At 41.6% G+C, this 13,795-nt stretch overlaps 1 protein-coding gene and 1 long non-coding RNA gene across 8 annotated transcripts in view; one reads left to right on the forward strand and one right to left on the reverse strand.

Annotated features, from left to right (window-relative positions):
• The window catches only part of LOC125281353 (uncharacterized), a 168,848-nt gene that overhangs the window by 89,454 nt on the left and 65,599 nt on the right, over positions 1 to 13,795 (reverse strand). The gene's annotated exons all lie outside the window — the stretch shown is intronic.
• Positions 1 to 13,795, forward strand: part of ACMSD (aminocarboxymuconate semialdehyde decarboxylase) — a 71,206-nt gene that overhangs the window by 4,606 nt on the left and 52,805 nt on the right. For 3 of the 4 annotated variants that reach the window (XM_026510100.4, XM_044388252.3, XM_057316184.1), the window contains exon 2: positions 3,108 to 3,152. In XM_026510100.4, coding sequence (XP_026365885.1) covers positions 3,108 to 3,152 — 45 coding nt within the window. Of the gene's footprint in view, positions 1 to 3,107; positions 3,153 to 3,419; positions 3,478 to 13,795 lie in introns of all 4 variants that reach the window. The other variant, XM_057316185.1, reaches the window with a different exon arrangement.

Consider the following 13,795-nt stretch of genomic DNA (forward strand, 5'->3'; position numbering starts at 1 on the left):
TGGCAACTTTCCAATTCAAGAGAAAGTTTATTTACTCTAAAATGTAACTGGTTGAGGACATATACCACCTCCTTCATCAATATAAATCTCTCAGCAGCTTTATCCAGGAAAGGTCTGAGGGGGCGGGGGTGGGAGCACAGGGTATTAAATGCATGAAAGGAGAAGAGTGGAGTGGAGGGGTAGGAGAAGGGCGAAAGAGAAACTCGGTACAAAGAAGAGAAGCTAGGCCCCCTGGTGGACAGTTTCCTTTGCATACCCAGCCTACTACTCCAGGTCCTCTGTCATTTAGGAAGGGGGCAGGTAGATTTCCAGAGCTAATATGATTATTTGGAGCTAGAACTCAAGAACAGACCTTATGCCAAGGTAGAATAAGGCTGGTACAGAATTTACCAAATCTTAAATCTCTTGGGGCAGGCCCTGGTCACAGACGCAGAGACATACAAACACCTCTGTGCTGCAGGCCCAGACCTCTCCTCTCAGTCGGGAGGTGAGAGGGCAGCTAGGAAGAGGAACGTGCCAAGATCTGACTCCCTCAAGACAACTTCCCTGTAATATGACATGAAAGCCAACCACTGTTAGCTGGTTTCATCCAACTACAAGAAGGAAGAAGTTGAGCTGATGTTCAGCTTTCCTACCCTATCACTACTGACAAGAGCTGTTGATGAGCTCTTCACATCAATGTTTCCAGCCCCCACAGCTTCTCTTCTTCCATCACACTGTGACAGTCACTGTTCTGAAGCCTGGAAACACTGAAAATTGGAAGTTCCTCACCAATCTGACCCCAGACCATCTTTGCAACCTCCTTCCCTAGATACTATCTGACTCAAGTTGGTGGTCAGTACCCTCCTCCAGGCTAGCAGAGAGCTTGGGTGTTACTCTACCACAGCATGTCTCACACACCATTACCCTTCAGTACTTGCTAGCCCAGCCCCACATGTTCAAGAATGTGCTCCACACAGGCTGGAAGTGTCCTTCACTTTTATCTTCTCTGCCCTAGTAAGCTGGTCAGGGGTGGGATTCCATGAGGGTTTGAACAATGAATGAACAAAATGAGATTGTAAAACCTATAGTTACATGAGTCATATATACCTGTGTTCTTAAGCAGTCTTTGAAAATTTTTAATTAATGACCTCAAGAAGAAATATATTTTATATTACGACTCAAGAACGTTCATATATATAATGGAAAAGTCTAATGAAACTAATACCACAAGGGAAACATTCTAATATATTATTCTATTCTACTCTGTTCTATTCTACTTCACTCTACTCCATTCCATTCCATTCCATTCCATTCCATTCCATTCCATTCCATTCCTTCACTATTTTACCTTGGGTTTTCTAAGAAGCAGACCCTAAAACAAAGATTCAAATGAAAGTAGTTTACTTTGGAGGTGATACCAGGAAATATCAGTAGAGAGGAGAAATGAGACAGGGAAAGCAAGGCAGCCATCATCTCAGACTCATCATGCCCAAGGGATGGGGAAACCAGTGTACTTATATACAGACACCCTCAGTCACTGGTTGAGGGATTTGGAGGCAGAGGGCCAGGAATGGGGGCACTAATTTCCTGGAACTTCTGACCTTCTAGAAGGACATTCTAGAAAGACCTTATCAAAGCTGGCTTTAGTAGCAATAGGGAAGACCTTGTCAAAGAAATGCGGGGGCTGGCAGGTGAAGGAGGGCTGGTGTGCATAGGAGTGTTAAGGTGAGGGAGGATGGGTGGGACACTGGCAGCCTCCACTATACACTATTTTGATTTTTAGAATGTCTGGGTCACTATCCACTAAACTGATTTCATGATCTACTAATGGATTGCAACCCATGGTTTGAAGAGCAGTGTTAGTGTTCTAAGATGGTATCTCCTAAAGAGTAGGCCTTAGAGTCCATGTACTCCTGGTGGTCTGTGAAATGATTGTAGGTGGTACATCAACAGGATTTTTTCATGTTAAACCTCATTTAAAAATTGCAACCTAGTGTCGGATATCTGATCCAGAACACATAAACAACTCTCAAAACTCAGTCATAAGAAGACAAATAACCCAATAAAAAAAAAAAAACTGGGCAAAAAATTTTCACAGATACTTCACCAAAGAAAACATGGCAAATAAGTACGTGAAAAGCTATTCTAGTTATTAGAGAAATACAAATAAAAACCACAATGATATAGCACTACACACCTACTGAAATGGCTAAATTAAGAAAACTGATAATACTACATGCAGGTGAAGGTGTGGAGCAACTGGAACTCTCATACTCTGTTGCTGGGCATGCAGACTGCTACAGCCACTGTAGCCACAGTTTCTAAGTGGCAGTTTCTCATGAGGCAATTCTGCTCCTGGATATTAACCCAAGAAAAATTAAAACATATTTCCACACAAAGAACTGTCTTCAAATGTTTATGGCAACTTTATTTATAATAGCAGATAAGCAGAAAAGCAAAATGTCCACCAGGTGATGAATGAATAAACAAACTGTGGTATAACCCTAGAATGGAATACTGCTCATCAGTAAAAAAGGAGCGAACTAGTGACACATGCAACAACATGGATGGATCTCAAATGCATTACTGAATGAAAAAAAATCCACTAACAAAGTATGCATAATGTATGATTTAACTTAAACAACATTCTGGAAAAGTCAGACTTATAAATAGAGAAATCAGACCAGTGGCTATAGGGGCTGAGGACAAGGGTGACTCAAGTGTTGACTGTAAAGGAGCATAAGATTATTTTTCAGGGAAATGAAAGACTCTATTTATTTTGATTGCAACATGGGATTGCATAGAATATACACTTACAAAGATCTAACTTTACTGTATGTAAATTATACCTCAATAAACCCAACTTAAAGAAAATTGCAACCTAGGTAAAATGAACACTTCTATGATATAGAATTTTCCTCCAGAATAAATATATTTGAGGGAAAAAAGTAAATTGATTTAAATATCAATATTGAGTATGTGATACATGGGTATGGGTTGGGGGGAGAAAATGGGAGGGTGATGCCTGGTAGGACCGAGCTCAAGATCCTTTGCCCCAGGGATGCCCCTTTATTGCAATCTTCCCTGTTTTGTTCCTCCAGTCTAACTGTGCTTCTCCCCTGCAGAGATTCGGCTATGGAGGCTGGGTGCAGCTCCAACACCACAGCAAGGTGAGTTTCTCCCAAAGCGGGAATGTGCCTTAAACCAGGGACATTCTGAGCCTGAGATGTTCTTACAGGCGGGCCTCCTGGGAGCTCAACTCATGTCCTCTTACTGACTTTGTAGTAGGCAAGGGAGCAGCACTGAATTTCTCAAAATTACTAGGAAAAACGAGGGTGACTTCAAAGAGCAGTATTTAAGAAGATAAAATTGCAATTTGAGAAGCCATTAAGAAATCTTTTTTTTTTCTTTTTTCTTTTTTTTTTCCCCCGCCCTAGAACCAATTTTAGCATTTATTGCTCTGCCTCAAGAAAGCGACCTGGGCTCTTTCCACAGGTATTACAGTATATTAATGCCAACCAAATAAATGGCACAGTTTAGGTTTGTGCACAAGCTGGAGAAATTAAACATTGGAGACAAAGAGGAGGAAAAGCCACTTTCATTAAAGGTTGAGTCTGGTAAGAGGAAAAGCAAGAGGAGGAAGGCCTGGGGCAAAGCATTCTGCAAGTAACGAGGCCTGAGAGTGAGCTGAAGTCTAGTGCTACACAGAAGTCAGATCTGACTTCACTTTCAGAGGCATCTCACACTCTCATGGAGTTCAGATCACATTCCTGAGCCTCCAGCTAAATGTAGACAGACCCTGGAGGCAGGCCCTGGAGGACTCGTGGTCTGGGAGGCACAGTTACCATGTGCAGAGGTAACTTGGGAGAAACGCAAACTTGGGGGTCTCACCCCAGACCTACCAACTCAGGAATTCTGAGGGTCAGGCCAGCAATCTGTGTTTTGACAAGCCTCTGGTGATTCTCACATTCACTCAAGTATGAGAACCACTGGCACATACATTCATTTACTCACTCACTGATTTATATTGATACCTATTTTATGTCAGGCCCACCAATCTCGACACCAGGAATAGGCTGCTGAACCAGACAGAGATACTCGCTGCCTTCATGGTGCTCAAATTCTAGGGAGAGACAAACGTGACCACAATAGAGAATGGAATGAAAAACAGCGCTGTGGTAGCGAGTGACGGGAAGATTCACTGGGCTGGCTGCTCAGGGAGCCAGCTAAACTCAAAGGTTAAGATGGGAAGAAAAAGCCTGGACAAGTGTCCCTGGATGAGGAACAGCAGTTGCAAAGCCAACCAAGAAAGAGTTATGTTTGAGGAACAGAAAGGAAGGGAATGTGACTGAGATGTAGTGAAAGGGGGAAATGGTAGGAAATACGGCTGGTGAGGTATGCAGGGGCCATATCATGGAGGGACTCTGAGGACACCTGAAGTGTCCCCAGCTGTGGAATCCGGATTTTATTCTCAGTGCAACACAAATTCTCTGGAGGGTCTTAATGGTTTAAAAAGACCACCTTGACTTCTCTGTGGTATAAAAACAGAGACAGGTAGAGTTTAGGGAGCCAAGGTAAGAAGCTGGAGAGGTGGGCAGAAGCTTCATCAGACAGGGCCATAGAGGATAGATTTAGGCCTTCGTACTTGATCCTGTAGGCAATGGAGAATAAATAGTTTTGAACATCAGAATCTCTGGGGCAGCTTGTTCTCACCTTCCTTAAAGAGTGCCCACTAAGTGCTGGTCTAGACACTGTGCTGTACTCCTCCCATTAAAAGTGCTAGTTCCTAGCCTGGGAGCTGGTGATGTCAGTTGGCCTTAAATCTCCCCAAGGGAGAGAACATTCTGAGTGGAGCTGATTACAAGACCATTAGGAAGTCCGCAGGAATGGGTAGCCTGTGATCGGTTTTTAGGTCTCATTTGTAAACTTGACACTGGATGTGAATAGCTTTCATTTCATTTTGTTTTCATGTCAAGAGATTGCATAAACAGTAAATCTCCAAAAGAAAACAGGAATGAAAATATTTCATATCTACTACCTATATGTTTCCAGCAAAATTGGACAGAATTTAATAGAACACAACAGTGACACTCTCTTTCCCTTTCTCTCAAAAACAAAACAAATGAAAACACAATAGAACCGGATCTGTATTTTTCATAATTATAATGGTCAGGGATTACAATCACTGGAAAAACAACATGCAAATACATATAAATATGGAAATTAAGTTAGCAATGAGAAAATCCAGTATTTGGGGGCTGAAATTTCTTTTTGTTATCCTACATTCCTTTGAACAAATATTTTGTGGCCCCCAGGACTGATTTACCTCACATATTCCTGTCCTCTGAAAAATCTTTCCAAAACATTTCTCTGGTCTGCCCATTTGTTTCTCTTTTTAACCTTTGATTTTTCAAAGCTCTTGGAATGAATTGAGGGGTATTTGTTTGCCACAGGAGAGCTTTGTTCCAAACTAAAAAACACCATTTGTCCTTGGTTGAGTATTGATTAAAGCATAGGTAGCAAGCAGTGTAGGAGCTGCTTGGGGTGGGGAAAGAATACCTAGGAGCATTTCGGAGGGTAGACACAGGGTCTTTTTCAAATCCATGGGTCAGAAGCATCTAGAAACATCCAATGAGTGTTTTTCAGGCCCTTGGTGATACAAATACAGACACACACACCCGTGCACATAAATATGTGTCTGTGCATGCATATACACATACACATCATTTCTATCTGATTAGCATTTTGCACACACTATTCTGTGTGATCTCATCAGGTTGTTGCTCTCAGAATGATTTCCCCCAGAAAGAAAAACCTACCCAGTTTTTCACCTGTGTCCCAAGCACAGAACCTTCCAACCCCATGGAGTTGGGGTGCATCATTCTCCCAGTGTGGAAGTGTTCTCCATCCTGGAAGCTCCCAGAACCCCATGCTATTGGTATTTTTATGGAGGCTTTCTCATGTAGGCATGTTCGATTATTAACTCCATTTCTAGCCCTCCTCCCCTCCCTGGAAAAGTGGTGGGGGACCGAAAATTCCAAGCTTCTAGTCATGGCTTGGTCCTTCTGATGACCAGACCCCATCCAGGAGCCATTCAGGAGTCTACTCAGAGTCATGTCTATAGAACAAAAGATGCTCCTAGTACTCTTACCCACTTAGCAATTTACAAGGGTTTTATCTGTATGTAGATGTCAGAGGATTAAAGACCAAATATTAAAATAAGAGATGCTCCTAGTAACCCTCAACAAAGTAAGTAGAGATGGAACACACTTCAACATCATAAAAGCCATATACAAAAGACCCACAGCTAATATTCTCAATGGGGAAAAACTGAGAGCTTTTCCTCTATGTTCAGGAACAAGACAGGGATGTCCACCCCCACATGACCATTTAACATAGTACTAGAAGTCTTGGCCACAGCAATCAGACAACAAAAAGAAATAAAAGGCTTCTAAATAGGCAAGGAAGAAGTCAAACTTTTGCTATTTGCAGACAATATGATACTCTACATAAAAAACCCAAAAGACTCCACCAAAAAATTGCTAGAACTAATACATGAATAAAGCAAAGTCCCAGGATATAAAATCCATGTGCAGAAATCTGTTGCATTTCTATACACCAATCATGAAGCAGCAGATAAATAAATCAAGGAATCGATCCCATTTACAATTACACCAATAACAATAAGATACCTAGGAATAAACCTAACCAAAGAGGTAAAAGATCTGTATGCTGAAAACTATAGAACACTTATGAAAGAAATTGAAGAAGACACAAAGAAATAGGAAAAAATTCCATGCTCATGGATAGGAATAACAAACACTGTTAAAATGTCTATACTACCCAAAGCAAACTACACATTTAATGTAATCCCTATCAAAGTACCATCAGCATTTTTCACAGAATAACAATAGAACAAACAATCCTCAAATTTGTATGGAACCACCAAAGGACCCAAATAGTCAAAACAATCCTGAAAAAGAAAAGCAAAGCGGGAGGCTCACAATTCCAGACTTCAAGCTATACTACAAACCTGTAGTCATCAAGACAGTATGTCACTGGCACAAAAACAGACACATAAAGCAATGGAACAGAACAGAAAACCCAGAAATGGACCCCACAACTCTATGGTCAACTAATCTTTGACAAAGCAGGAAAGAATATCTAATGGAAAAAGACAGTCTTTCCAACAAATAGAGTTGGAAAAACTGGACAGCCACATGCAGAACAATGAAACTGGACCATTTTTTTTTACACCATACACAAAAATAAATTCAAAATGGATGAAAGACCTAAATTTAAGACAGGAATCCATCAAAACCCTAGAGGAGAACACAGGCAGCAACCTCTTTGACCTCGCTGTAGCAACTTCTTACTGGACACGTTGCCAGAGGCAAGGGAAAGAAAAGCAAAAATGAACTATTGGGGCTTCATCAAGATAAAAAGCTTTTGCACAGTGAAGGAAACAATCAACAAAACTAAAAGGCAGCCTACGGAATGGGAGGAGATATTTGCAAATGACATATCTGATAAAGAGTTAGTATCCAAAATCTATAAAGATCTTATCAAACTTAACACCCCAAAAAAACAAATAATCCAGTTAAGAAATGGGCAGAAGACATGAAGAAACATTTTCACAAAGACATCCAGATGGCAGACACATGAAAAGATGCTCAACATCACTCATCATCAGGGAAATGCAAATCAAAACTACAATAAGATACCACCTCACACCTGTCAGGATGGCTAAAATTAACAACACAGGAAACAACGGATGTTGGAGAGGAGGCAGAGAAAGGGGAATCCTCTTGCACTGCTGGTGGGAATGCAAACTGGGGCAGTAACTCTAGAAAACAGTATGGAGTTTCCTCAAAAAGTTAAAAATAGAACTACCCTATAATCCAGCAATTGCACTACTGGGTATTTACCCAAAGGATACAAAAATACAGATTTGAAGGGGTACATGCACCACGATGTTTATAGCACCATTACTAAACTATGGGGAGAGCCCAAATGTCCATTGACCGATGAATGGATAAAGAAGATGTGGTATACATACACAATGGAATACTACTCAGCCATCAAAAAGAATGAAATCTTGCCATTTGCAATGACATGGATGGAGCTAGAGTGTATTATGCTGAGCAAAATGAGTCAGAGAAAGACAAATACCAGATGGTTTCACTCATATGTGGAATTTAGAAAACAAAACAGACGAACATGTGGGAAGGGGGGAAAAGAGGCAAGAGGGGGAGGCAACCCATAGGAGATTCTTAATAACAGAGAACAAACTGAGGGTTGATGGAGGAAGGTGGGTGGAGGATGGACTAAATGAGTGATGGGTATTGAGGAGGGCACTTGTTATGAGGAGCACTGGGTGTTGTATGTAAGTGATGAATCACTAAATTCTACTCCTGAAACCAATATTACACTATATGTTAACTAACTAGAATTTAAATAAAAATTTGGAAGAAAAAAAGAGAGATGCTTCTAGTGTTCTTATCACTTAGGAAATTACAAGGGTTTTAGGAGCCAGGAATCACGGGCAGAGACCAATATATATATATATTTTCTATTATTTCACACTCCATCTCTGGGGAGCCAGGAAGACACCCAAATGGATAAAGAACACACAGATAGCAATAATTTTGTGCTAACTGAGCAAAAGAGACAAAAAGTAGTGAGGGACTTCAGAGGAGGTGGAAAGCCCAGGCAATTTTCATGAAAGAATCTCAGAACTGTAGAACTAGTGATTATCTAGTCAGTGTTTGAAAATTAGGGCTGCAATGCAACAGTGAGCCATGGTATCAATGCAGTGGATTACAGCAGCCTAAAAAATTAAATAGATTACAAAAGAGAACAGCAGAATGCATTCATGATAAGAGTAAATATTGTTTCATGGAACTTTTGTCTCAGTTTGTATCTGTATAAATAGATATATTGGGGTGTAGTGTGTCACAATGGAAAATACATTTCTTAATGTGGTATCATCGCCAATACTGACTAAAACCCTCATCCAATGCCCTCATTTCATGTTTGTATTTTTAAGTTTAATTTTTCATTACATAAGTAATATTTGAATAAATTTTCCTTTTTAAATTTAGGCTTTTGGAGATAAAGCTATAGTTAATTCCCTTGGATCAGCATTCCCTATCCTCAAAAGTAATTCCTATCCAGGTACCTGGCTGGCTCAGTTTATAGAGCATGCAACTCTTGATCTCAGGGTCATGAGTTTGAGGCCCCACAATGTGTATAGATATTACCTAAAAATAAAATCTTTTTTTTAAAAAAAGTAATTTCTACTAACAGTTTGGTGGGTATCTTTCCAGACCTTTCCCCATTATTTTATGTATATATACATGTGCCTATAGAAACACATAGTATTATGTAACATGTGTTTGTATATTTTTTTAGTTAAATCAATCAGCCTCAAACAGAAAACAAATGGCACACTAATTTAGGTGTGAGAAGTCAATTTAGACTACTCAGAAAAGAGCTAACAAAAAGCCTATTTATAAAGGTGTAGGTATGTATGTGATGAAATTGTAGAGGCAGGCAGGGGTTAGAGCCTGAAGGGTTTTGCAGGCCGGGTTAAGGAGTCTGGATTGTGCCTTTGGGGCAACGGGATTCCATTCAAGAGGTTTTTGTTTTGGGGGATGATGATGATGGTGATGATTATGTTCAGTTAGCCAACATATAGTACATCATTAGTTTTTGATGTAGTGTTCAACAATTCATTAGTTGTGTATAACACCCAGTGCTCATCACAACATGTGCCCTCCTTAATACCCATCACCTGGTTACCTCATCACCCCACTCCCCTCCTTTCTGTAACCCTCAGTTTGTTTCCCAGAGTCCAGAGTGTCTCATGGTTTGTCTCCCTCTCTGATTTCTTCCCATTGAGTCCATTCAAGAGTTTTAAATGGACAGTGGCCAAATCTGATTAAAGGTTTTAAAAGTTGACTCTGGGGACACCTGGTGGCTCAGTCTGTTAAGCATCGACACTTGATCTCAGCTCAGGTCTTGATCTCAGGGTTGTGAGTTCAAGCCCCACATTGGACACCACACTGGGCGTGGAGCCTACTTTAAAAAAAATTTTTTTTAATTTAAGTTTAAATTTTAAAAAGTTGATTCTGGCTCTTCTGTAAATACTGGGTTGAAAGGGAACAAAAGTGAAAGCAGGAGATCAGGCTGGAGGCTGACACAGTCATTCGGGCAAGAGAGGAGGGGGCTTAGGCCAGACTGGGGCAGTGGGACATGGAGGAGGGGACCACTGCAGGATCTATTCTGGAGACAGAATTCAGGGCATTGGGAAATGAATTGGATAAGTGACATGGTAGGCAGAGGCAAGTGAAATAGTGAAGTTGTCTCAGAGAGATGAGAAAGATAATACAGGCATCAAGGCTTAAAAGCAGCCAAGCTGGGAGGACCAGCAGGTCTGGGAGAGAAACGGTTATAGCAGGGTCTCCCATGGAGCTCCCTTCAGAACCTTGAAATACGAACATTGGAGCAGTAATAGAAAGTGCTTCCTGGTGACAGCATCTGGGTCATTTCTAACAACTCTGAACCTCAAACCCAACCAGCTCGGAAGCTTGCACAGACTAGAGGGATAGTCTGAGTAGGCACTGGGGTTAAGGAGCAGAGAATGGGAATCTGATAGTGGAACACTGAGTTTGAAAGTACATTTTTAATGATACACGAAGTACCCATCATTTGAAATATCAGCCATATTCAAACTTATTTGTGGACAATATTAGAATTAGAATGTGAGAACCAGAAGTATGCCAGGTAAGGGTCCCTGAGAATCAGACTCTGAGACAGAAATTAGCATGCAGGAGGTTTATCAGAAATGCTGTGACAATGTGCACCAGTGGAAGGAGAACAAAGCTGGACAGAATGGAGGGCAATGTTGAGCTATGATGTTTCTGTAGCTGACCCTACAAGGAGCTCTAAAGCTAAACCTTCAGAATTGTCCCAAGTTGGGGTACAGGAGAACAAAAGAGAAGGGCCTTTATACCTCCATGTCAATCAGTCATTGGAAGTGGGCTGTCCTGGAAAGGAAGCAGAACCTGGAGGGAGGTGGCTTTTTTCCGCTGACGCAGTCTTCCTATCTCTCCATAGGGGCTGACAGCCCTGAGCTGTCTGTAGGCAGCACTTCCAGAAGCTGGAAGAAAAGGCCCTTTATTCCTGAAAGAGGATTTGAGCAGCACACCACATCACCCTGGGAAAGGAATTTAGACATCACTTACTCTAAGCCCTTATTTTATAGTTAGAATCCGAGGTTCTGGGAGGTTAAGTGTTTATACATAGGGTCCTGGTCTCCTGACTCCTGCAGTATCATGATTTCTATTATGTCATGCTGTTCTGGCTTTTCAAATATTAGAGGTGTGTTTGAAATAGTTTACCCAGGTGGAGACTGTTGGTTGGGAAACTTTTTTTTTTTTAAGTTTTATTTATTTAAGTAATTTCTACACTCCATGTGGGGCTTGAACTCAGGACCCTGAGATCAAGAGTCGTATGCTCTTGGGGTGCCTGAGTGGCTCTGTCAGTTAAGCGTCTGCCTTCAGCTCAGGTCATGGTTCCAGGGTCCTGGGATTGAGGCCAGTGTCAGGCTCCCTGCTCAGCAGGGAGTCTGCTTCTCCCTCTCCCTCAGCCTGCTGCTCCACCTGCTTGTGCTGTATGTGTGTGAAATAAATAAATAAAATCTTTAAAAAAAAAAAAAAAAAGAGTCACATGCTCTTCTGACTGAGCCAGGCAGGCACCCCGGTTGGGGAACTCTTTTTAAAAAACAACTTGGTTTTCTTTTGAGAGTTTAGAAAAACAGGATTTGTTTGTGGGTTGAATACGTTAGAGCAGCTTACTCTGATTACTTGGTTATTAGTTTAGTTTAAGATCTTGGTTGATATTGAGGTCAACTTTAAAAACAGAACCTAAGAAAGCCCTCTGTTCTGTCCCTCCCCCAGCAACAAGTGCTGCCTTCTGAGGCACATTTACAGCCCTGCAGGGATACCGGGTTCCCAAATGTAAAGTGAGAGGGATCAGGAATTGGTTCTCCCCAAATTCTGGCTTAAGACACAACGCAAATTGGGAGCCTATTATGGGGCACAACTGCTCTGTGGTACTTTTCACTCAGAAAAAGTTCTCTCATTCATTAGCCTTACCATGGATCCAGCATGAAGGATGTGGAGAGAGAAGTTTAGAGAGTCCAATTCTCCTGCCATGTAATGAGGGCAATCCCCTCAAAAGATCAGACTCTGTAGGAAATGACAGTAATTAACCTTTGCCTGCTAAATAGACACCAATTACCAATATCAGCATGGTGGTGTGGAAAATGGATCCATAACTTTGGACAAGTCACTGCATTTTATGGACTTACTGCTAAATGCAAGAGTTGAACCAAATGATCCCTTTCTGCTTTAATGTGCCCTGCTTTACCTGAAACCAAAACTTACTCATGCATCTCCCAGAGAAACCCAAGTTCCTCCCTTGCCATTGATAATGTATGGTAAAATCTGGCCTGAAATGATTGCGCATGTTCTGTGACCTGGTGCTTTATAAATATTCTATTATTGAATCTTCTGTTTCACCTAGTGTTCTTAGTTGCAAACAACAGAACCCATTCTAGCTTGCTTAAGTAGAAAGGCAGCTCACAAACCTCCTGGGAGGACAAGAGATTGAACCCAGAGGCTGTGCTAACATGCGCAATGCCCAACCATACCTGGGGGCTGCTCCAGCAAAGAGGCAAGTGCCGCCCCTCCTGGCCACAGACAGGAAGCTCATACTCATGCTGTTGCTGCTGAGACTGGAGATCAGAGCACTGCCATGTCTGACACCTGAGACAACACCCATACCAGAAGGTAGCTTCTGTGCATGTTAGTACCCTCACTACAAGGGAGGCTAGGAAAGTGAAAGTCTGGATTCTCCATCATAACATTTCTTCACACACAGAAGTGTTCAAAAGATGCTGGGTGGCCAAAGCATGACAAATGTAATTGTCTACATTTTGCAGATAAAAAAAGTGAGGCTTCAACTCAGAAATCCCCTAACTGAGCCTCTTCTACTGGTAGTAAGTAATTTCATGAGACTTAAACCCAGGTCTGTGGGAATGCATGCTCTTTCAGCACTCTGCTATTCTGGGTACTTTAGGGTGCTTAAGCTTTCCTATTTAGGAGCAAAAGAAAAATAAAGCCTCTAATTTGCCAAATTAAAGTTTATTTCTTCAGTTTTTCTTTTACCATCATTCCTCTCCCCTCCCTCGTTCACCAAATGGAAAGACATGTGTTCCTATAATCTATTTGTACAAATCAGTATCATTCAGGACTCTTCACTGCAAACCACAGAAACCAAATGGTCAGTTTAAGCAGAAAAGGAATTGGTTGCAAGTGTTTTAAGCCCCTCCAGAATTACGAATGCCTAAGGAACCACACTCATAAGATGTGCAGGTGATTGAAGCCACAGCCAAGGCCACACCACAGGACTAGCCTGGCTAGGGAGCTGCTGCCTCCCAGCTGGATCCTGGACACTGCCACCAGTACCACTGCCAATGCACACAGCACGTCGCCACTGCTGGAATCACTGGCAGAATAAATTCACTGATCCTGTCTTTTTGTATCACTTCCTCTTGATTAAAAACCAAGCACTGCTGGTCAAGCTTAAGGCAAGGAGAGCAAGCACTGGGGCTTTAGGGCTTTATGAGAAGGAGTCTGGGACCTGCCTCCACCAAGACTCTTGTAGAAGATTTCCCAATCTGGGAAGGTGGTTCAGATCCTGCCAAGGTCAACAAAGGATGGGAACTAAGGCAAATAAATCCTAA

Source organism: Ursus arctos, unplaced genomic scaffold (assembly GCF_023065955.2).
Source record: "Ursus arctos isolate Adak ecotype North America unplaced genomic scaffold, UrsArc2.0 scaffold_1, whole genome shotgun sequence".
Lineage (NCBI taxonomy): Eukaryota > Metazoa > Chordata > Mammalia > Carnivora > Ursidae > Ursus > Ursus arctos.